This window comes from Calypte anna, chromosome 5A (genome assembly GCF_003957555.1).
Source record: "Calypte anna isolate BGI_N300 chromosome 5A, bCalAnn1_v1.p, whole genome shotgun sequence".
Taxonomy (NCBI): Eukaryota; Metazoa; Chordata; class Aves; order Apodiformes; family Trochilidae; genus Calypte; species Calypte anna.
In genome coordinates, this window is record NC_044251.1 from 5,766,765 (window position 1) to 5,791,414 (window position 24,650).

Consider the following 24,650-nt stretch of genomic DNA (forward strand, 5'->3'; position numbering starts at 1 on the left):
TGCCCTGCTCACTTCTTCTTACAGATTCTCTCTGATGCTGACTGAAACCATTAATTAACTCTCTGACTCCCAGGTTGTTCCCCACAGAGCTGAAGCTTGTTTTGCTGGGGACAAATGAACAGCATTTAGCAGCATCTCATAATAATGTAATACAACCATTCATTTCATTTGATTCAGAGCCACATAAGGGCAGACAATGTCCTGTGTGGAAGAAGAAGCATCTTCAAGAATTTAGAGGGTGGAACACATTTCTGACCCATGCTATGACTACTGCACCTTTTGGTGCTCTGATGACCATGGGTAAAGTTCCGTGTCCCCTGGTACAGAGAGTCAGGGGGAAATACAGTAATTCCTCTGGACATTGATGGGGTCTGGTGCAATGCTGGGGTTGATAAATGAAAGGTGTCTGAAAGGGATGTTTTCCAATGATAATGATTTGGAGGAAGGGCCAGTAATATTCTATAACAATAGAATCATGGAAAAATTTTATAGCATTTGTTGTTTGTCTTTCCTCTCAGTTGATGCAGTTTCTTTGATCTCAGGTGAACTGAATAATGATTTGGAGGAAGGGCCAGTAATATTCTATAACAATAGAATCATGATAATTTTTTATAACATTTGTTGTTGGTCTTTCCTCCCAGTTGCTGCAGTTTCCCTCATCTCAGATGAACTGGCTGTTGGTATTTTCATTTCACACTATGTTGAGGAAGCAGTTCAGAAATATACAGGTTGTGAGCAATCCTGACTTACTTCAGGCCACATTGGGTTAATGGTTATTGAGGCCTAGTTAGAGGCTTTCTGAGAATGAGCTACTGGGAAAGAGATAACTTAATTGGCAACAGAAGAGGAAAATAATTATGTGAGAAGAATCTTTCTGTGAGAATGGTATGTGTAATTGGAATACAAAGCCACCTGCATGATAAGATGGTGTAAACAAGACTACTCTATATAAAGTGAGTGCAAGTTGTTAATAAACGATTTCATACAATCATATTGATGTGCACATGAAATCCTTAAGCCTCCGCAGACTGTTTTCCCACAACACTACAAATCATTCACTATCTTAATATGCAGAGAATTTACAACAGAGCCAAGGAGTATTCAAATGGAATAGGGAAAAGGAACATTTTAATGGTAATTTCCTCTCTCCTCATTTTCCTCTAAGCAAGGACATGCAGTTGTTGCACAAGGCATTCTGTGCTCTACATATCTGCCCATGTTGTCAGGTGTTTGTGTGTTAAGTCTGAGGAGGAGGAAGAAATATGAGGTGTGTTACCAGCAGTCAGGTACTTCCCATTCACAGCTGTACCATCCGTGAGGAAATGATACCTTATGAGTGGAGCTGATCACAAATTTCATGTCGCAACACTTCTCCTTTGAAAAATGTTGATTAGGTTCTGTATTGCTGGGTTGGCTGGTTCTCCAGCTTCATGGAAACCTGCTTGGAAAGTTGTCATGCTGCCACCAACCTTGTGAACCCACCTGGCCTGTTCCACAGGCCACCCACCACTTTGTGATGCTGTGGCACTGCTGCCTTCTCCCATTTACCAGGGGCTACCCCCTGGGCTGTTTGGCAGTGGGATGAGCTACCCATTGAGATGTCCTTCAGCTGTTGGCCCATTCCTTTGCTTCCAGCTTCCTAAAGCTCTCAGCTTCCAAGTTTCTAACCTGCCCAGGGGACTGCGTGGTAGCAAAACAGCTATGTGGGCAGGGTCCTGGCATGTGAGCTGAGGCACCAGGCCAGAAATGTTTCAAAATCTTTCATATCTACGTGAGTGAAGGCTTTTTGGGAAGGGTGAGGGGAAGTGTGCCAACCTAATTTCCTCTGTGGGATGAACATTCCAGTTCCCAGCACTGGTGCAGGCAAGTCACCAGACATATTACCTTATTACCTTTTTGTGGTTGCCAGCTTGCTCCTTGGTGCCTGACTGACAAATGCATTCAGTATGTGTATGAGCACACAGCAGGAAAGACCAACAATTAGTGGGTTTTGAATCATGCAAGGCAAGGGTCTCTGCCCCTTTGCAAGAGAGCTGTTGCATGGGGACAGATTGCAGAATCCCCATCGAATGTATTGCAGCGAAGGCACCACCACTTGTTTATGCTCTGCTGGGTTGCTTAGGGTGTGGGTGAGGTTTGGTTCCTGAAGGTATTTATGGGAGAGGTCACCCTCAGAAATCTAGTCTGCCATCAGATCTCTACCCCTGGAAGTTACAGTCCCCAAGAAACTGCAGCTCCTCCAGCCTGGACTCTCCCTGGCTGGGCCTAGGAGATCACATTTTGGACCTCTGGCATATAGATCTGGATGCTCTGGCAAAGGAGGCAGTGTAGGCAGCTTATTTTAATGTTCCTCTCAATGCCTTTCTCATGACCTACACAAAAAGCTTTCTGGCTTGTTGGCCATATCATGTCTCACTTGCCACATAAACCATGAGTGCTGGAGGCCTAAGGTTAAAAGCAACTGAGTTCACTGAGATGCTGAAGGCTATAAAATTCTATTGGCTTTGAGATGAGTTTCTATTCTGGGCTCTAAGGTTTCAAAAAGCATTGTACAAAAACCTTAAGAGCTTCAGAAGTGCCAGGGTACTCTATGAATGAAAAGGTTAAAAAAGATCTGTGCCTGTGAAATTTTTTTTCTTCTAGAATGAAAGCATCTAAAATTGCAGTCAGGTGTTATGTTTTATTCGCTGCTTGAAGAAGGAGAATTAAAACAGACCTAATGTGCATTCACAAAGATGTTCAGAAGTAGCATCAGGCTCCATGGATGACTCTGCCTTGGGAGGGGCTGAGGGACTTTTCCTCAGTCCAACTGAGACACTCAGTGTGTTCCAAGCCTTGGGCTTTCTGCTCCCATTTGTCAGCCATCCACATGAGATTAAAGGGAGCAGGTGACAGAAAGTTGCTTTCAGCAAAGTGAATTTTCAGTTACACCATTAGGAAAACTTTCTGATTTCTTTTTGTCACCAGAATGGTCCAAATGGACTGGAAGAACAGACACATATCTAATAAATTTCATATCACATATCTAGTAAATTTCTTTTTTCTCATCAGAAATATGTTCTATGGGGATAAGTCTCAATGCACAAAGAGCTTTTATATTAAAATCCTCATGACTATGTAGAGCCCACGAGGTCCTTATGAAATAGTTGTCTGCTGTTAGGAGTGAATCACAGGTTCCTAATTGGTGCAAATAAGCTTGCAAGGCTTATAACTCATAACAGCTCTAATGGGTAAGTCAAACTCTGGGTATTCTGTTTTAAATTGTTACAATACCTTGAGGTCTAGAGATTAAAAAAAAAATATATACATATATATATATAAAAATTCAGTTTTCAATTTTGACAGCCTTGCAATAACTTTTAAAGAACCATACCGAGAAAGTAGTGGAAAGCTTCTGTGAGTCAATGCCTTAGGCAGCTCTTAGGAATAATTTGGGCTATTTGCCCAAATCAGGTGCCCTCTACTGAACTCAAGGTGAGTTTGGATGTTCTGGTAAACTGAGGTAATGGCTACATGCCACTATAGAAGCACAGTCCTGGAAATTCCTCAGGGAAAGGAAGAGTCATTGTCTAGTGCTTCAGCTCCTTAAATAAACTTAGTGTTTGGGCAGAAGAGTGCCAGAGCCAACCCTGTGGGGTAGGGGCAGAACTGGGATAGGAACAAGACCTCCTTTTTTACTGACATCAAGCTCTTAGATGAGTTTTGTTGCAATATGAAGCTTCATCCTCAGATATTTATAAGACCTGAACATTTTAAGATATTTACCAAGGATTCTGTGCCAGGACTCACTTCAGGATGAAGTGATCAGGATGCTTGCTACAAAGGCAAAGCTGATGGTGATATTGTTGGATGTATTCTGTCCACCCTGAACTGGCTGTTTATGTATTTCTTTGCCCTCTCTCTGTGGATTTCTTGAAGCCACATTGGTTGGCTTCATGTAAAAAGCACACCCAGTAACTATACCAACACAGTGAGGATCTCTGCTAATGTTGTAGAGCTACTTAGAGGATGAGTTACTGCCAGGAATGAATAAATTGAACACTTGAAGACTTGATTATTATTCAAAATAAACCCTTGTATATTTTTTTATCCCTTTCTGAGCCAACATATAGGGGTTGTGCTCAGGTAAAGATAGATCCTTGAATAAAATAACATAGAGGGCTTAAAGAGGACTTGACACAGCACCAGGGTTAGAAAAAAAATACTGCTCTGTCTGCCAGACAATTACAGTAACCTTTGTTTTTTTAATTCCTCTTCCAGTATGATAACATTCAGTTGCAAACACATCCTTAGTACATCTTGTCCCAGAGAGCTTACAGTCACGGAGTGGAAAACAATATGAGAAAACAAGTTATTCTCTTCATTTGAAAAATCAAAATCAAATCTGGTGAATCTAAGAAAGAAACCCTTCTCTTGACAGTTTGAAACTAAATACCATAAGCATAAATCAGGTCTTCCTGTCAGCCAAGTGGTGAAGTGTGATTCTTACCTAACTCTTCTGAGGTCTTTACTCAAGCAATCCCACACTGACATCAGTGTCAGACTATTTGAAGAAGATTTGAAGATAAAGGTCTCAGAAACTGGACTGAGTGGCACAACCCTGAAATACCTCACTCAATTATTTCACTTCGATTCTCTGCAATCACTCGATTTAAAATAAAAGAACGATTCCTAAACATAAACAGAGTGGGTTTCAGTGTGTGGCTTTCCATTGACGTGTCTTGGAAAGATAATCCTCCAGTCCTCAGATACCCCAGGTAAGTAATAAGCAGCTTCCTCCCATCTTGAAGCTGTAAAGATCTCTATCTTGCCATCCTTACAACCACACCTGCAAAGTGGCTAAGGAAATTAGTAGCTCTTAATCTGGCCAAGGAAAAGAGCCAGTGCTGCTGGCTTTCCTGTCTCATATGCTTATTTAGGATTGCAGTGGTTTAGGAGATAGGATACAGCACCTTTTACTTTTCTGAAGCAGGATTTAATCTTGATAGACAGAGGGATGGTTCATTTACAAATGGTGCTCTCACCTGACTGCTGCTGAGACAGATCACTTGGTGTTTTGTTCTGATTAACATCACGTGTGCTGAAAATTGTTGTTTCAAAAGCATTCAAAGATCTAAAAAATTTTCAAGTTAGCTGGGGTGGGGGAGAGGAGAGAGGAGAGAGAAGAGATAGGAGACATCTGAAAAATTAGAAAGCTTTTTATTCCAAATTAAAAATTTCTGTTTTGAAAGGTCCCCAGATCTGGTGTTTCTGAAGCTTTGCTTTATAACTTCTAGTTTAATTTAATTTCATTTCGTTTTTATAATTTTTTTCTGTCTGGATATTTTTGCAGTGCAAAAAATATATTATATTTGCAAAAAATAATATATTTGCAGATATAAGAAAAATTAGTTTGGGGTTGAGCTAGGGAAATAGAAGACTTTTTTTCTCAGTTTCTGAGAAATTTTTTTTTTGTTTGAACCCAGCTGTAGATAATTATTTTTTCAGTTTGTTATAATTTTTCAGCTACTGAGCTGAACAAAGTACGAACTGATTTATAAGGCAAGGAGAAGAAGACTGGCACCTCCCATTGCCACTGCCTGGCATAAAAAGAAAACTCCACAAAGCTGCACAGGCTTCTTCTTGAGTTCCTCTTTGTTGTTCTGAGTACTTTCTCACTATAATTCAGAAAATAAATAGAATTTTGTTCTATAGGCTCATTAATGCATTGTGCCATGACCTCTTGACTTTAAGCTTTTAGGTTGTTGGTTTTTTTATTCATTCTTTATGCAGTTGATCTTTGTCTTATTTTCCCCATGCTGTACATTTTTTATGTCTGTAGTAAGGCCTGACATTACATAGCCCATCTCCCTCAATTCCAGGAGGAAATGGATGTGGGAATTGTCAGTGTGCTTGTTGACAAGCAACCAAAAATATTTTATGTATTTTGGCCACGCTAATTTACTGGAAACAGTAAACTTGTTGGAGGCGATCTTGGAAAAACCAGTTCCATAGCTCTCCAAAATAACGCTTGCACCTTGATTTGAAGACATTCTGGGAGATTTTTTTTTTTTCCTTCTTTGCTGTTCCATTAAGCCCTGGGTCTCCCTGGTGCAGCTGTTCTGGTTTTAATGGGTTTCCAGGCATACAAACCCCCCTTTGACTGGAGTTCATTATAATCTGACTGCTTTTCCATTTTCCTTCTTTTTAGGAGATAAATTTGCCAGCCTCTTATTTTGGTGTCTCCGTGCACTATGGCAGCAGAAAGCGTGATAAAAGCTGCAACAGCACTGTAAAGGAGAAACCCCAAAACTTCAGAATGAAAAGGAGGGTTTTTTCTTTTTTCTCTGCTTTTTTCCTTATCTCTGGAAATGGGATGCTACAGACTCCTATGTCTAAGGAAGTATGGAGAAGGTTTGCACTGCAGACTTGGTTGCTCCTGTAGAAATGCCCAGGTGAGGCTATCAAACCCTTACTTGCAGGAATGCAAGACTTGCATGGTTACCCCAGGATGCTTTCTGATGAGTCTGGCTTAGGGTACTGGGAGTTTTGTAGGTGCCATTTGCTTTTCTGCACCTATACAACACTTTCATTTGAGATATCTTTCCTTTTAGTATTTCAAAGATGGGAACCTTTCAAGGGCTCCCTCTGATGCTTGGGGCAGGCTCTATCGAGTCCTTATCACTACCACAGTGGCTGCAGTCTGGGCCACAGAAGATGTTTTGGGCACTCTCAGTGGAAGCTTTTGGTTGTCATTTTCATAACCAAGGAGCATCTGACTAGAACTGCTCCTCAGTTGGTGACAGTTCCTTCTGGAAAATAGTTTAAAAAGTGGTTTAAAGGTGTGCTTCTGAGTTTCAGGAAAGATCTAAAGCCAAAGATTTTAGGTAAACCTATTTTCCGAAACAGTTATTGTGATTACATTTTTTTTTTCTCTTCCCTTACCAAAACCCAAACTCCTTTTCCCTATTTGGTGAAAATTAACCCTTGACACTCTCTCTTTCCATCAGAATAAGGTGTCTACTGGTTGTTTGGTGAGGCTTTGCACTATCTGATATTATCCCCAGGATATCTGATATTACTGTTCCCCTGTGAGGATGCATCTTCCTGCAAACCTATGGTGTCCTCCAGGCTTTTTCCAAGGGTCTGCATGACATCCAGTATGAAATTTCAGGTGTGTATATTGGTATATAAGGTGTATATGAGTGTACACATACATATATATGTGTATATATTGGTATATAAGGTATATTGCCTAGAACAGTGTCCTGACAGACACCCAGTTGTCTCTCACCAGTCCAGTAGACATGGGAGAGGAAGCCCTAGGACCCACCAGTAAGCTAATGGGGGAGCAGAATGGGAAGCTTAGAGATGTCTGGTTATCATGTCCTTCTTATAAGATGAACTGCCCAGAAAGTATGCAGATTTCCCTTTCTACCAATATTTGTTTTAGTTTCACCACCATCTCTGTGTTGGCCAGTAGGTACTTCGAAGTGAAGAGACTTGATTTACTACTTGGCAGAAAGATTCCCAATGATATATTAAATTAAAACAAGTCCCTGTCCTTGTAAGGGCTGAAAAGAGCATTCAAAAGTGGCTGGTCTCTTGTCATAAATTTTATCAGGTAGGATTTGTCTATCCCCTCCTTTGTTTTTTTTTTTCTGGAGTGGAAGAATTTTATGTGGAAGAATATTATATGGAAGAATGTAAAAGCTACTGAAAATACACCCACTAACTGAATAGGTGAAAAAGGTGGTAAATGAAGGAAAACCGCGAACATGGGAAAATCAACCCAGGAATCTGGCAGGGCAGTATTGGGACAATAAGAAATTGTGAGAGGGGCTAAAGCCACCGGGAAAGATGTGGTAACTGCAGCTTTACTCTCATCTCTGCCATTGCAGATGCTTCCTTCTCGGCCGTAGGCAGACTCTTCCCCACAGAGAGGAGGCAGAGGGTGGAGCTCAGTGCCTGTATAAATTATATGTGTCTTTCAGGTTATTTCAGCAGCAACAACAAGCTGGAAGTGTGTTTGTCAGCTGGCAGATCTGTCACTCCAATTGAGTTTTCTGCTGCTCTCCCCAGCTTGCCTGTCATGGGAAGCCCACCAGCCAAGGTAAGAGAGTTCCACCTCAGTGCTTTGCTCTGTCCCAGCTTTTCTGGGGCTGTTATTTTAGTTTTCCAGAGCAAGATCCCTCCTCCTCCTTGTATCCTCCCAGATGCGAGTGGCTGCTGGTGGGACGTGCTGGTGGCATCTCAAAACTTTGCAGGGATACTGCTTTCCCTTTTTTACCCCACCAGAACTAAAAACCAAAGCTTCAGCAAAGAGATGGCAAAAAATTTGGCCCTTGTCTTGGAGTGAACACGGGACGGAAGGGAGTGCTGGCCTGGATGCATTTACCTCAATGTAAAATGAAAGTGCTTTGGAGCTGCTGCATGCTTTTCTCAAGATAGCACATGTTGGTTGCTTGCCCCAGCTGAGAGTATCCAGCAGCTTTTTCTAGCAACAAAGCATAATTTATGTTACTTTAGCTGCAGGGATATTTCTAATGGGATATTTTGCTGATTTAGCTATCTTTAATGTAATGTTTACAACACCACCGATTCTAGTGGAAAGGTTTCGTGTCCAGGCTTGAGTTTTCATATAGAAAGAGCTTCCCATTCAGAGACGTGAACTGACAGTTTTTAGTATAAATCAACAGAATTATTAGCTGAGAATTATTTTCTCATGTGTATCTTCAAAAAGTCGTGGATGTGCTGTCTGAAATGCAAGATGTGAATTATTTGCAAACTAACTCTTCCTTAGGTGTCAAAGCCCACGTCAGATTTTGCAGCAAATAAAAGAAAAAAAGGCATTCTTGGGTTTTAAATGTACTGAGAAATAGTGTTACATGTTATGTCTTACGGAGAATCATTAATCATTAAGAATAAAGAATATTTTAATAATAATCTTTAATATTACAGTGGCACAAGTATGAAAGATTCAGTAAAATATCACAATCATGAACAGATAGTTCAGACAAAATTTTAAAAATATTCAAACATTGGATGCTCAGGACAAAGAATATACATCATAAATGTAATGAACTTTCTGGATAAAATTTATAATCTATCTACCTGTTACATCCAGGGCAATCTTTATGTCTTCAATATAAATATTATCTGTTGATTTTAAATATCAATCACGTAGCTAATAAAATCATTCTGGGTCTGATCAATGAGGAGATGTATTAGGTCTAATTTTATCTAAAAAGTATCAATTACAGTGAGAGTTGCAGCTTCCATTCCACGAGGATTCACATCCCACTGGGTAGCAGGCAACACAGACAAAAGGTAGAGTACAAGGATGGCTTCAGGTCAGAAAACTTTTGGTCCCAAGGATTCATCAACACTACAGGGAGCTCTGTGTAAATTAATGTGCAAATTGGTAAATAGACACAGAAATCAGAACAAGGTGGTTTTGTGGGGTTTTTTTTTCTTCTTTCATATCCAAATAATGAAGTTGTTTAGAAAAGTCTAAGTGCTTTAAACTAGGAAGAGCTGCAAAAAGTCTTCCAGTTAATTTTTGGCTGTTTAAAAAAGCCACTGAATTGGCACAGAAGTGGTGGACAGTATTCATTTACAACCTTCTAGGAATGCTTTCAATATTCCTAACAGGATATTTTCTTCTGCTCAGACAAGAATTGTCACTATTTAGCAATTTTACTTTGTGAACTACACAATCTTTTTTTTTTTTTTTTTGTGGTAAAATATTCAGAAATCCTGCCAAAATATAAAGCTCCAAGAGACCCACTCATATGTGTAAAGAGGTGACAGGTAGAAAATAAACAGAGGATTCATCCCAAATCCACAGTGACTCTTGACACAATCTATCAGTGATAGCAAGAATTTACAGTAAATATTTGTAAAGCAAATAAGATTTACTAACTAACCATTCAACTTCCAATGATAAGATTTTGGAAAAATGTGATTCCCAAGGAAAACAAGTCTTTCGTGATCATGCTCTCTCCTTCTATCCCCTTTCCTGTTTTTGCCTATTTCTACAGTCAGGAACTTTTCCCACTAGAACTTTGTGTTCATCTAATTTTAATGAAAATAGCCAGGTCAAATTGCTAGCAGTAGCCTCACTGATAGAAGGACTCATAAATTAAGCCCAGATGAGATGCTAAACAATCTATGTGGAAAAGAATGCTTTGGAGCCAGGCTGATCGTGAAGCTTTTTTAGAGTTTATAAGTTTATAGCTTTAACCTTAATTTGATAAATTTGTGGTTAAACCATGTCCTCAGTATTTAAGATAAAATAGATGGCAAGAATATGCCTAACAATTACTTTTTGTGGGAGATGCTGTGCACCAGATATTGTACTGTTGTTATACCACCAGCAAAAGGAAAGGTAATCCATCAAAAGAAGCTTGTCTGAAAGGTATTGATAAAGCTGAGTGATAAATCCTACAGATACTTATGGAATGTCAAAGCACAGAGTACAAACTCCTCATACTAAACATCCTATAGCTTGGGTATTATTCCATGGTGATAACTCTCTTGGGAGAACTGCTTAGAATTTTTGCAGGGGGAGCAAAATGCTGAGATTTCAATCAGACTTCTAGCATGTATGAAACAAGTACTTAAAAAAAAAAAAAAAAAAAGAAAGTTCCTTCTTCTAGGAGCAGCATGGAAGGGCAATAAGGAGTGAAATAACATATAGGAGCTGTTAATAGGATTTTCCTCTTTTTTTGCCATCCAAAGGCTGTCTTGGGAGGCTCCTAGTTGTTAATGAGCTCTGAGGAGATTTCATACTCTTGAAGTTGTCTTTTGAATTACCTAACAGGAGAAATCTGTGTCCTCCTGAAGCTGACCAGCACATAACTATTTTCTGAAAGCCATGCAGAATGCCAATAAATGCATATTATTGCAATCAATGAGATGTCAGACTGAATTTTCATTTAAGGTTTGACACAGCTGTTCTGCCATGCTAGTTGTAGCTCTCTTTATTGAGACTTTTCTGTATTTTAAATCTGAGATGGCTCCTGTAAAATTTTGAGAAGAAAAGGACTTTGGTTTTGGGGTTGGATTTTGTTGTTTGTTTTTGGTTTTGTTGGTTTTAACCCACTCTTTGGGTTCCTGGACATGCTACTATTTATTGGCCTGGAGAGTTGTTGTCTAAGATGCAGACATCCACAAGCAGCTGAATCCTGCACTCTGCCATTGGCCTCTGGCACTCTTAATTCTTCATCAAAAATAGAATGCTGTGCTTCTGAAAAAGTTAACTTTGGATATTTACGGGGGGGGATTGTTACCTTCTGTGCGTTTATGAGGGAAACCATGGTTCTTCCAAGGAAGTGAACTAAAGAGAACAAGACCAGCACAGCTGCAAGACTGTCATGAGCTGGCTGGATAAGGTGTCTATGCTTGTCAATTTGCTTTATTCAGGAAATTATGTGTTACTTTCCATGTTCTGAAAAGTGCAAATGGTATCTCTAAATTATCTTTTTCAAGAAAAAGGGGATTCTGGAGTGCCAGCACTGTTGGGCAAGGATTTTACTTTAGACCACCTGAGTCAGACCCTAATGGTCTGTTCTGGTTTGTGGGAGAAAATTAGCTCTGCCTTTTTCTTATGGGAAAAAAAAATAAAAAAAATAAAAAAAATAAAATTAGCCTGATTCTGAATGGGTATCACTGCAGCCTTGTGAGCAGGATGGCTTCTGGCTTCCCCTAGGGAAGCACAGGCCATAGGGTTTATTATAACCCCATTTACTTGTCTGAACCTGTTTCTATTTCCCCCTGCTACAACAGAAGGACTAAGCTGCACCAAATCAGAAAGGATGAACACTCATCTTTGGTGATGTTCTCACTAGCAGGCAGATGTTAGCATGTTTAAAGGAAGTGATTCCTGTTGAAAGGGGAAGGGAGGAGGAGTAAGGCTGTCTGGCTGACTGGGAGAGGATGAAAACATGGCATCAATCATAGCTGAGTACTCTGGTGATGAGCTGCAGACACACAATATAAATATAAATATAAATATAAATATAAATATAAATATAAATAATATAATTATAATTATAATTATAAATATAAATATAAATATAAATATAAATATAAATATAAATGCAATAAAAATATATATATAAATAAAAAGGAGATTTTCATCCCAATGGGTTCAACGAAAACTGGGTACCAACATCTCCAGTGAAGTTCTCTGAGGACTCTTTGGGCTTCTGTTGAGCAAGGGGGAAGTTGATTGCAAAATAACACAAAATGAACATATTAATTAAAAACTGTCAGCCCTGTAATTGGCTACAGAGTCCAGTATTTCGTGTTAATGAAACCCACTAGGAATGCTGACTGAGTGTTCCAGTTGGTGCTTCTATGTTAAATAATTATTTGCATAGGAAAATTAAGGTCAAATTCTTTCAGTGAATAACTGGAATAATTTGGAAGTGTCCCAGCATTATGTAATGTCCATAATTGCACTCAGCTCAGAAGATTTAAAATACGTCAGTTTCAAATTGGAAGAAAACGAACCAGAAATGGTTCTTGTCACACAAGAACAAATTTGTCATCTTTATACAAAAAGTGTTTCAATCAACAGTTAAGAGGCCAACTGGCAGAATAATTTGTGATTTTGTATGTTTAACAACAATTTCTCTGCTCAGGGTGACTCTTTACTAGTAATCTGAATTTTAAAAGGATGTAACTTTAACAAAGTAAAATTTAATATGAAGCCTTTATTTGAAAGTGCTAATTTACATTCAAATTGTATCCATTTCACGTTACATTATCTACCTCTAAACAAACTGAATTAAACTGCAGGAAGGCTGTTTTGATCTCTAATAAATGTCCAGTAGTCTCCACCCCATAATAGCAGAATTTCAAATAAACCATAGTAAGTGACCCTCTCAATAGAGAAGTTCCTCTTTCCCTGGGTTCCTGTATCTCCAAAGTAAAAAATTTCAATGTCAGGAATATTAATCACTGTACTAACTTCCAAAATATTATTTTCCCACTTTAAGTATTTGTACATTTTTGTCCATTTGTGTTCACTCAGACTTAGCAGAACATCTTGTGCATATGGCAAACATTCTCTGACCAGCTTTGGTTGGGAAGAAATCCTTAGTTCTTTGCTCCAATTAGGACAAGTAGCTTGAAAGGAACATCACAGTGATAGCTTGCCTGGGATAGAAATAAGGAAATATAAGGAATATCTGGAATATCTGGAAAGGAAGTGGTTCCATTCCCATCAGCCTTACAGAGGCCCAATTTTGACCTAGCCATGGCACAGGCAGCACAACCATCCCCATGGCCATGGAGATGGAAACAGAGACCTCTGGGGTGACTACAAAAGCTTTCCATACCAATGTCTGAGTCCATATTTTTTTCCTTTTTTCTACTTACTCCACCTACTTATGAAATAGTCCAGTGTCTCTTATTTTAATATATTCTTCCTCCAACAGAAGGTGGTTGCCTAACTTCAAACACTCCAACAGAAGGGCAGAAAGTCCCCTTCACTGTTCAAAACCCACCTTATTTTTGCATTCTGAACTAATTGCATCTCTTTGCTCTGCAGATGAAGTTTTGCCCCATTCACATGCTTTCTGTAAGGATCCTACAAGCCAAGAACATCAAGTCCAGAGACCTACGTGAGTTGGGGTTTATTTCTGCTTTCAATCAGCTCCAGACCTTAACACAATGAACAATGTGCCTGAGATCTGAAGGTATAAAAGCAATGTACATAAAGAACAGCAAGAGAAAGGCTATAGCTAGGGCTATAATTATATCAATGCCAGAGGTTGTTATCAGACTGGAGGACGTAACTAGTGGTGTTTTGGGGAGACGGTAAAAAACAAGACTCCCAGATGGATGTCCTAGGCCAAAAAGAGAAGGCAGAACTTGTCAGGATACTGTGATCCTAAATCTGCTTGGAGTTGTGTGGTTTTGCTATTCATTACTGATAGAAATCTTATAATGGGCTGGAATTCTGACACACAGGCTATGAATTTAGGGACCTTTTATCTAAATGTATCCATTCTACACAGTAGCCAATGGTAAATTAGAGAATTTCAAGCCTTCTAAAATACATTCAGGGTATTTGCTGTTCTCAGGGGAGCAGTCATGTTAAATTTTGCTGATAGTTTCTCTGCAGACCAAGTCCTAAGCACATGCTGAACATGCAGGCAAAGGAGACTTTTCTGTGTGCTTTTGTGTTTTGTGTTTCTTTAACTCAGTATCTCACCCTCCCAGCTTCTTATGGCTCCTTCTCAAGGTGTATTAGGGACCAGCCAGGCAGTTGCCATTTCTGCAGAAGTCTCTTTTGGGTTCCTCAATCGGGACAGAGACCCTGAGCTGTTTTTTCTCACGTTCTTGAAACCTCTGGTCTGTTTATTCCCCTAGTGAAAAATAACAAATTCAAGCAAAAAAAAAAAAGAAGGCATAATTTTGCAACTTGAGTTACAGGGCTCCCTGCCCTCCTGTGACAACTAGCACGTAGTAATGTCCAGAGGTGGACTCTAGAAAGGTGGTAGTGTGACAAACCCCTGTGTTTCTGAGTTTCAATGATCTCTTCTATCTACTCTATTGAAGGGACAGTTCCACTTTCCTGCCAAAACCTTGCGGGGCAATGTTATTCACTGCTTGATACCAGTCTGAAGTATTTAGGCATCTCGGGCTGCTGTAGACATCTTCAGTCAAGTCCAGACTCCAGCTCTGAAAGACATCACCTTGGAGATTTCTTTTCCCATCGTTGTCAAGCTTCACAAAGTAAATGCACTTTCCCACCGAGGCTCTTCCCAAAGGATGGATGGCTGCTTGAGGCACTGACTGCACTAACCAGAAGGGCAAGGTGTAGGCTGGAAGTGAGAGGAAGGTTTTGGACTCCTTCATGCCCCTGTGTTCCTGGGGCCTTAACTGCAACAGAACTTCTGTAGTACCTAACCCTTAGAGCCATTACATCCCCTCTGCATGTTTGTGTTCCTAGACAGACCCAGCTGGGCTCCTATGATCTCCTCTTTAATGTGTGTTCGCCTTTCCTGTAATCATCCTAACAGCCCTTTTTGGAACTAGCTCTAGTTTTGGTTGAACTTTTTTAACAGAGTTGACTGCAATATTAAGGAATGTGCCCAGTGAATGGTCAGCGGGGTCTCTTATACCTTTCTTCTCACAGGGGTAATGTGGCTCTTAGTGGACTTTTTGTGTGCATGTGTACATTTGCAAGCTGTAATTAACCAGGAATTAGATGGCTTTCTTTGTTTGCTTCCAACTGATGGCCTCTTTACTTTTCACTCCCTAGAATCTTGGCTTTTCCCCACTTTTCATCTACAATATTGACATTGGTTTTGTGATTTTGTTTTTTCTGCCCCAGTGACTGCATCAGACTGCTACGTGCGCTTGTGGCTGCCATCTGCTTCAAAAAGAAAGCTTCAGACCAAAACCATCAAGAACTCTGATAATCCTGTCTGGAATGAAACTTTCTACTTTAGGATCCAGAGAGAAGTTGAGGTAATAAAAAGAAATGCACCATTTTGAATAGCTGGGAATCCTTAGTTGACACCTTATTGATCAACTGTGCTAAAAAACTGAAGAAAATGCTTGTTTAACAGAACTTAAAACTGCCAGGTTAGCCCAAAAGAGCAAATAGATGAAGTAATGATCCCCTCAGCAGTGGTGATATAAATGCTAATAAATCTCAGCTGGTCCAGACTCTTTGCTGTAGCATGCTTCATCTGGGCTATTTTGGATAGTCAGTTGAGAAAGACCTTTCGTTCTACTGAAAGGGTGGAAGAATTCCTGTTGGGCAGACACCAAATTTAATTTCACCCTAAGCTGTGTAGGTAAGAGAACTTTGGGGATGAAGAAAGCAAATGTGTTCTTTGTGTGGATTATCAGTGAGGTGCAGAGCACTGACATCTTTTCCCACTCAGGAGAGTGGGAGCTCTCAGGGAGTTGTTTTTTATTCCATGGTTTCTCTGGGTTGGGTCTGATGACAGTGTTCCACGTTAGCACACTCCTGAAGGAAAGAATGGGTTTCTTTATTCTTACCACTGAGCTTGTTGTGGTAAGAAGATTTAACCATTATTTTTTTGTTTCTCTGTGATAGAAACTCAGTAAGAGTTCTTACTCGTTTTATTCTACTACCAGAACATTTTAGAACTGGCAGTGTGTGATGAAGACCCACTCACCAAAGATGACATGCAGTTCACAGTCCTTTTTAATGTTGCTAGAATCAGACCTGGAGAGACACTCCGTGAGACTTTTGCTTTGAAATCAGAGGTAAGGACTGAAAATAGATGGAGAGATCAATGAGACCTCATTGTCCACCTTGGCTTCTGTGTTAAGTGGTGTTTGAGTCTGCATAAAAAGATTCTCAAATATATAGGTATCATTATCCATATTTCACAAAAATGGATAAAATCTACTGGATTTTTGTGACTTCATTAATCTCTTTTCACAGATTCAGAAAATGAAGCTGCTTCTCTCTGATGCAAACCATCTCTGTGGGGTCAAAATATGTTTATAGATAGCATATGTTAATAGTATTTTTTTTTATATTATAATACAAATAAGTAGCTTTCTTTGCTTTGGGCTTTATTCCCCTTTTATGATGCTTAGAGAACAGTTCCTCTTTAATAGCAAATTTATTACAAATATGAAGACAATCCACTCACCACTTGAATCAAATGAATCTTTCAGACTTTTCTTGATGGTCATGCGGGGTTCCTTCCAGGTGAATCAGATTTCTCTAGCCCATAGTAAAATGACCCCTGTTCTTCTAACATCTTTGGTATTCTGTTATGAAGCCCTTAAAAGAGAATTGTCCAGAGGACCAAAGCTGGGGTGGGGCTGTGAAAACTCCTGGGCTGTGGCTGAGCCATATTCCTGCTTAAAGCAGAAAGTCCATACCCAAAAGAACAACTACTTCCCAAATGCTGGAAGCTGTTAACATGGATCTTCCTAATGACTCTGCAGGCTGGTGCCATGTACTGGGTGAGTCACTGGGAATTATAATGGTTCAATAACTGTGTCAGTCCAGAGTACTCTTGCTGACTTCATCTGTGCTGGATTGAATATGAACGTGGTTTAAATGCCTTGGGCATGGAGATGACATTGGCATTATTCACATTTCTTTCTGGGACTCAATGCCTTTCCCCCCATCCAATACCATCTTTGCAAAAAAACATTCTATTTCTGTTCTAGTCAAGCTTTCCCTCTCTGATTGTGTCTTTGGAAAAATGCGTAATTCTACATATCCCACAATGGGAGAATATTCATCTTCCCAAGGCTGTGATTTCCATTGGAATCTCAGTTTTGAGAAGAGGCAGTATGTAGCTTTTTTTGGGTAACATTAGTGGAAGACACATCAGCTGTGGAAGTGCTTTTTAAATAGGTCAATACTGCCAAATTCTTGCAGCCTCCAATAATCTGCATTTATTTTACCCTTTTCTTTTTAGAATGAGCCGTGCAGAAAAAAATGGGAAAGTTTGGAAGTGGAATTCTGGATGGAAAGAATGTGAGTAAAGTTCCAAAACTCAAAGGTATAGATCTGCCAGGGAGCAATAATGTCTCAGAGAAAGAGGAATTTCTTCCAGCTCTTCCTCCCAGCAGGGAACCAAAATTACTGTTTCAAACTTTTTAACCTTAACTTTACCAGCACATTCTGCCTTACAGTGTATGTCTTACAAATTCTAATGTGTATATCCTGATTGTGGAAATGTGTTAAACATGTGTTTAATGTATTAACATGTGTTTAAACATGTTAAAATGTGTTAAAGCATGATGTGATGACTTGTACACCAGATACATGTAAAACAACAGAGGTTCTTTTCAAGTTGTTAATTGAAGAAAGCCAAGAACACCGTGGTGTTTCTAAAAGACCAGAAAATTTGTTTTGTATTATTATAATGATATACACAGAGTTATTTAGACAGTATTATAAAACTCACCCATTAGGCAGTATTAATCAACAAGTAATAAAATTAAGACCATCCCCCTCAAACTGGTAACCAACCCTGTCTGTAAGAGAATAAATGAGATAAACTTTATACTTCTTTTGAATATTATCAGAACTTTGCTGCTTTTTTTTGCTATTTTTACACATGGAAATGCTGCAGAAGAAAATCTGTTCTTAGTTAATTCTTCCCACAGTGGAAATCTATTTAATTTATCTCTGGAGCATACCTTAAAAAATGGTATAAGCATCTCCTGGGAATCGATAACCAATCACAACCATATGTATATATATATAAAGGACAGAAAGAGAAGCAGTGCTTGGAAACTGAACCTTGTAGATTCAGATTAGAAATAAGAGGAACATTTTTCACCTTTCAAGTTACAAGGCACGTGAGAATTCTGCATGCTTGGAAGTCAAGCCTCATGATTTACATTTGAATATGCTCCACAGCTGAAATAGAAATTTAAGGTTTGGGAAAACACCCTGGGCTTTGCAGAAAGTCAAAGATTACACACTACTTAACTGTAATGTTCCTTTCAGATGTATGAAAGCACTTTTAATGTGAGTAACATGGTGATGTTGGAGTATGTGCCTTAATGAGAGTTGCTGTAAGTAGACTCTACAGGTTACTCATAGTAATAAATAACTACATCTATTGAGGGACAGACATAGGTCTTATGAGGTAAAATGTTTGGGACAAAGACTTACCCCTGTGTTTTTTAGTCATACATATAGTACAGTGGGAGCTAATTCTTATTTCCCATTCATTTATGATCAATTGTAAAGTAAAATCTGGAACAGTGAGAAATGCATTTCCTAATAAGTAGTTGAAGAACACATTAATAGTAGTCTTTGCTTGCCACAAGTCATATGGTCATTTGCTAATAGCAGGACACAATTCCACATAGACCAAGACTTTGTTCTGCTGAATCTTAGCATGTACCAGTTTTAAGCACTGGTATTTTTATGGGCTCTCCTGCCTTTCTTTGAGTTTACCTATTGCATTTTGATCCATGTTTTTTTAATATCAGACACTCACAGAGCTATTGTTTGTTTTTTTATTTCATTTCAGTCCTTGCCCTCCAGAACACCTCATTACCAATGATGTCCTAGTGGTAAGTTTCACATTAATTTAGCTTGGAGTGACTTGTCCTTCCTTTTGATTCTCTCCTCTTCCTCTCTGATGTTTTATAGAGAGAACAGAAAATGCCCTGGTATGTAAGAGCATGGTGTGCATTATAAAGTGATACCCATTTGTTATAACTTAACTGTTGCCCTCTCCAGGCAAAAATAGAAGCTGTGTTTCTTCTTCTGTGTTTCCTCAGGTATATCACAAAGCAATATTTTGCCCAGCTGTCATTTGTTAATGTTTCAGAACCCTATATTTATTGGTGTTCAAGGTGAAAACTGATTGTGTCTCATGTAATCCTCTATGGCACTTGTCAGGAAAAGAGAAGGTTATAAAAGGAATGAAAGAGAAGGTTATAAAAGGGATGAGTCTTTAGAAGGCAGTAGTAAGTATTCACTGTGCTTACGACTGGAACGTTATGTAATGTGCCAGCTTTTTGGGGAATGAGTTTTTTAATAAAGAGTTATTTTAGTCATTAAAACCTAGAGACGTCTTCTGTTAATAGTACGCATGTGGTACATCACCTATTTCCTTGGGCTGGCCCAGCAGCTAAGGAGTACAAAGTACTTCATGCCAACCACTCCAAGCTTGCACGTGATCCAGGGCCTTGAATGCCCTGAGGCAGAGTAACACATATTCTGTTCTTTCCCCCTCATTTTCTGTGAGAGGTATAATAGCTGTAATGATTGGCATGTGTTGTTCCTATAGTGGCTTGGAAAACTGTCCTGGCATAAATTATTAAAGGTGAACTGGAATGACTCAGGTAGGGTGGAATAAATCTGTGTTTTCCCTACATAAGGATCAGAAAGAAGGTGACTTGTAGACAGCCACAACACAGAGGAACTCATCACCAGGTGTTTCCCCCCACGCTTACTAAATAATTGTCAGATGCATGTGTAGATATGTTTGGGCAAGAGTGTGTTGCACAGAGTTTCTTTATTTTGGGACAACTTGGATGGGAATGCCTTCTCTGGCAGTCCACCACTGTATGGATAAGTTAGTTCTGAAGCAGTGTAAGTGGGCTACTGTCCTGCCAGAATGAACTCTGAATTTACTTTTGTGCAATTTACTGGATTGCTTTCAGCACTGAGACCAGTTTAGCTGGCTCTATATTATAGCCACTGGTTCTCTGCATGATGTTTTATTATTTGTTGCAGATGAGGTATCCACTGTTTTCACACATTTCCATTCCTCTCTTTTTCAGTCCCGTGAGGTTTGCTGCTTGGAAGTGCAAGTAGACATTAATGAAAACAGAAAGTACTTGCAAGGTATGTCCATTGCCCTGGGAAGTGGGGACACAATCAGAGAATAAGTAGGGTTGGAAAGGACCTGCAAGATCACCTGGTTCCAAGACCCCTGCCATGGGCAGGGACACCTCCTGCTTGTCCACATTGCTCAAAGCCCCATCCAACCTGGCCTTGAACACTTCCAGGGATGAGGCATCCACAACTTCTCTGGGTAACCTGTTCCAGTGTCTCACTATCCTCACAGTAAAGTATTTCTTCCTAATATCTAATGTAAATCTACATTGTTTCAGCTTAAGACCATTACTCCTCATTGACACCGTTTCCCACAGCATTCTCCTGAAAAAGCTGTCAGCTAACAGCTTGGACAGGGGCACTCTGTGCTGGGTTAGGAACTGGCTGGAGGGCCAGGCACAGAGAGTGGTGCTGATCCAGTTGGCGGCTGGTCACTAATGGTGTCCCCCAGGGATCAGTGTTGGGCCCAGTTCTGTTTAATATCTTTATAGATGATTCAGATGAGGGGATTGAGTCCATCATCAGCAAATTTGCAGATGACACTGAGCTGGGGGGGAGTGTGGATCAGATGGAAGGCAGGAGGGCTCTGCAGAGGGACCTGACTGGAGGGTTGGGCTGATTCCAATGGGATGAGGTTCAACACAACAACCCCATGGGGAGCTCCAGGCTGGGCACAGAGTGGCAAAAAGGGACCTGGGGATTGACAGGAGGGTGAACATGAGCCAGCAGTGTGGCCAAGAAGGCCAATGGCATCCTGGCCTGCATCAGGAACAGTGCGGCCAGCAGGTCCAGAGAAGGGATTCTGTCCCTGTACTCAGCCCTGGCGAGGCCACAGCTTGAGTCCTGTGTCCAGTTCTGGGCCCCTCAGTTCAGGAAGGATATTGAGGTGCTGGAGCAGGTCCAGAGAGAGCAAGGAGGCTGTGAAGGGATCCAGCACAAGTCCTGTGAGGAAGGGCTGAAGGAGCTGGGGGTGTTCAGGCTGGAGAAGAGGAGGCTCAAGGCAGACCTCATCACTCTCTACAACTCCCTGAAAGGAGGTTGGAGCCAGGGGGGGCTTGGTCTCTTTTCCCAGGCAACTCTCAGCAAGACAAGAGGGCATGGTCTCAAGTTGTTCCAAGGGAGGTTTAGGTTGGATATTAGAAAGAATTTCTTTACTGAGAGGGTGATCAAACACTGGAATGGGCTGCCCAGGGAAGTAGTGGATTCTCCATCCCTGGAGATATTTAAAAAGAGACTGGACGTGGCACTCAGTGCCATGGTCTGGGAACCACAGTGGTAGTGGATCAAGAGTTGGACTTGATGATCTCTGAGGTCCCTTCCAACCCAGCTGATTCCATGATTCTATGATTCTATAAAAAGTCCCTCTTCAGTTTCCAGGTCCCAGAAGGCTACTTTATGGTTTCCCCAGAGCCTGCTCTTCCCCAGGCTGGACAACCCCAATTCTCTTAGGCTGTCTTATAGGAGAGGCATTCCAAGCCTCTGATTATCCTTGCAGTCCTCCTCTGGACTTGCTCCAGGACCTCTGTGTCCTTCTTATACTGGGGGCTCCAGAACTGGACCCAGTACTCCAGGTGGGGTCTCAAGAGAGCAGAGCAGAGGGGGAAAATCACCTCCCCTGACCTGCTGGCCACACTTCATTTGGTGTAGCCCAGGATATAGTTGCCTTTTTGGGCTGCAAGTGCACATTGCTGGCTCATGGTGAGCTTCTCCTCAATAAACACCGAAGTCCTTCTCCTCAGGGCTGTTTTCAATCTGCTCTTTGCCCAGCCTCTAATTGTGCTTACCAAACTAACCCTGTCAAAGCCAGACCCACGGGGAGTCAATGCCCTAAAGAGAACAAAACAAAATTCAGTGAAAAGTCCCTGAGCAGCCTCCAGCTGTAACACTGATCTCGGGGTCTTTTCCTTGGAGCTGCCAAGTTTGAACACAGTGAGTGACTCCGCAGAAATGTGTCACCTTTATTGGCTGTTTTGCCTGTTTTATTCTCTAAGCAAATCTGTTTTCACCTAGAGGGTATAAATCTTGTGCTTATGGTGCCTGAATCTCATGAGGGAACACAGAAAACCACAGAAGACACGGATATTTTCTACTTTCATTGTGTGAAAGCTTGGGAGCCAGTTCTGAAAGTCAGGCTACAGGTAAATGGCATTGTACAACACCATTTTTCAGATGGTTGCTTATTTTCAGTGTCACCCAAACCAGTAAAGAACTGGATTGTTTCTATTTTGTGAATAAAAACAGTGGTTTATGTTCTCTTGTAGAAAATTACTGATAAGGAAGATGAGAACAGCAATTTAAGTGACACCTTAATAGTACCATTGAAATTTCTCCCCCTTGGACATACAGTCAAAGTGACCCTGCCTGTAAGACAAGTAAGTGCTTCACTATTTACATGATCTTTTGGAGACAAAGGTAACATTCAATCTTTTGCAGCAGAACATTTAAAAAAAAAATTCATTTAGTAAATCTAAGTGGGAAATCTGTGCCAATACAAGCTTTCTGTCAAAAAGTGGTTTACTTATAGAAGTATTAATTTTTTGTCAATAAAATAAATGATTAATCCTGTCCAGTTTTGGATGCAAGTTCAAGACCAATCTCTACTGTCCTTATGCAGTTAAAGGAGAATATTCAAAAAGCCCAGTAAGTCCCTAGGGCACCCCACTGCTCTTTTTCAAGCTTGGTCTCTATACACACACTGGAGATGGCTGAAGTTGGATGAGTTGAATCTTGCCCTTAGAGAACAATTCTGACATTTTTCTGTGCATACAGTCAGGATGGTAACTGGTGGAAAGATAAAGATCTAAGCTGCTTTAGAAACAGGAGGGATGCTGCCATGTAGCCAGATAAATCTGTTAACAACAGCCAAGCATCCTTTCCCAGAACCTGCAGTAAATGAAAGGCAAGAAGAGGAGGAGAATTTCTCAGCAGATTTTCTCATGACGAAAAGGGAAAATTATATCTTTTTTGCCACTAGTGATTCCCCACCCCTCCCTTGGGACTCTCTTTTGCCTCCAGTGCCTTTTTGGAAGGATGGGTCCATCTCAGTCTTTATCTGGCTGCTGGTTTCCATTCTCTAGCATAGGAGGGTGGCAATAGGATGCTGGTGTTGGCTTAGGATGGTTCATGGAGTTACATTCTCAGGAAGAAATCCTGTTTCCCAGCCCATTCCTGTTTCCCAGCCAGTTCAGCTCTTCCTGCCTCTTTTGCTTCTCTGTAGAATATGTTTGGTGTTTAGTTGCTTTCCTCCTCTTTACCACTTTACCAGTACAGTTTAAAAAAACCCCCAAAAACCAAACAAAAAAAAAAAAAGAAAAGTAGGCAGGGTGGTACAGGTAGGGCATTAGGGCATTCCAGGAAGCATTGAAAATGTGAATTTCAAACACTTCTTTCAAGTCATTCATGCTGTTGCTCTCATTTCTTTGTTTACAGAATGTGCCACTGCAGTTGTACCTCCAACTCAATGCTTGGTGAGAGGTCTCTTTTTTTTCTCTAAAGGTTTTATTGGTCTTTGAACTGTGAATTTGAAAATAGAGCATCCTTTATTTAAGCACAAGAAATGCACAAGACTAGGGGCAAAATATAATAGTTAAGGCACCACTGAAGAGTCACCATGACAGATCAAAGTTCAATGTCATGTGGCAAAAGAGTCATGCCAAGAAGCAAGCCAAAGTAATCTCTGAGTTTAAATCAGTGAGGAGCTCAGTCACTACGTGTCTTTTGTATAAAAAAAACCCTAAAGATTGAGATTGAAGGCTTCTTCAAAATGGACACAGAAGTGAGAAGAAGGGAATTTGAAATAACCATAATATCCAGTCTATAAAAAATTATTGAAACTGCATGGGTATAATCAAGAAAATAAATTTGTGGCTCTGGTAATAACAATAGAAAGAAGCACAAGTGGGGGAAGGTGAAATGTTACACTGTAAAATAATCAGACAGAAAACAAAAAAACCAAAATTATTTTAAAATTTTTTCATTGTACTGTTTCTGTATAAATTTCTGGTACAAACCCTCATGAAAGACCTTGCTAGGTTCTAGTCACCCTTTCCTCAGAAATTACAAGAAGGAGAAATTAAAAGGATTCATATGACAAAGCTACTGAAAGACACAAAGAAGCCTTTATATTTTTGAATTTGCTATCCTTAGCTGTAAGTAAAACTTACACTGAAACACCAGAAAATAAAAAGACTGTGTAGAAGCAAAGCAGTTGATTTTAAACTAGAAGTTCCATTTCTGCCTCTAAATCTGAACAATGAATCATTATTTTTCATGATACTTAGTAGACTGCAGATGGTGGAAACAGATCCATATACATTTAAAACACCAGCCTCATGCTTCTGGATTT

General features: G+C 40.2%; 1 protein-coding gene across 1 annotated transcript in view; it reads left to right on the forward strand.

The window, feature by feature from the left end:
- Positions 1-8,060: 8,060 nt before the first annotated feature.
- The window catches only part of LOC103534450 (cytosolic phospholipase A2 beta), a 28,080-nt gene continuing 11,490 nt past the window's right edge, over positions 8,061-24,650 (forward strand). The window contains exons 1-11 of the mRNA XM_030452621.1: positions 8,061-8,092; positions 13,541-13,613; positions 14,554-14,730; positions 15,332-15,468; positions 16,108-16,239; positions 17,418-17,476; positions 18,990-19,032; positions 20,251-20,314; positions 22,316-22,443; positions 22,567-22,677; positions 23,735-23,772. Coding sequence (XP_030308481.1) covers positions 8,072-8,092; positions 13,541-13,613; positions 14,554-14,730; positions 15,332-15,468; positions 16,108-16,239; positions 17,418-17,476; positions 18,990-19,032; positions 20,251-20,314; positions 22,316-22,443; positions 22,567-22,677; positions 23,735-23,772 — 983 coding nt within the window. The 5' untranslated portion in view covers positions 8,061-8,071. The remainder of the gene's footprint in view (positions 8,093-13,540; positions 13,614-14,553; positions 14,731-15,331; positions 15,469-16,107; positions 16,240-17,417; positions 17,477-18,989; positions 19,033-20,250; positions 20,315-22,315; positions 22,444-22,566; positions 22,678-23,734; positions 23,773-24,650) is intronic.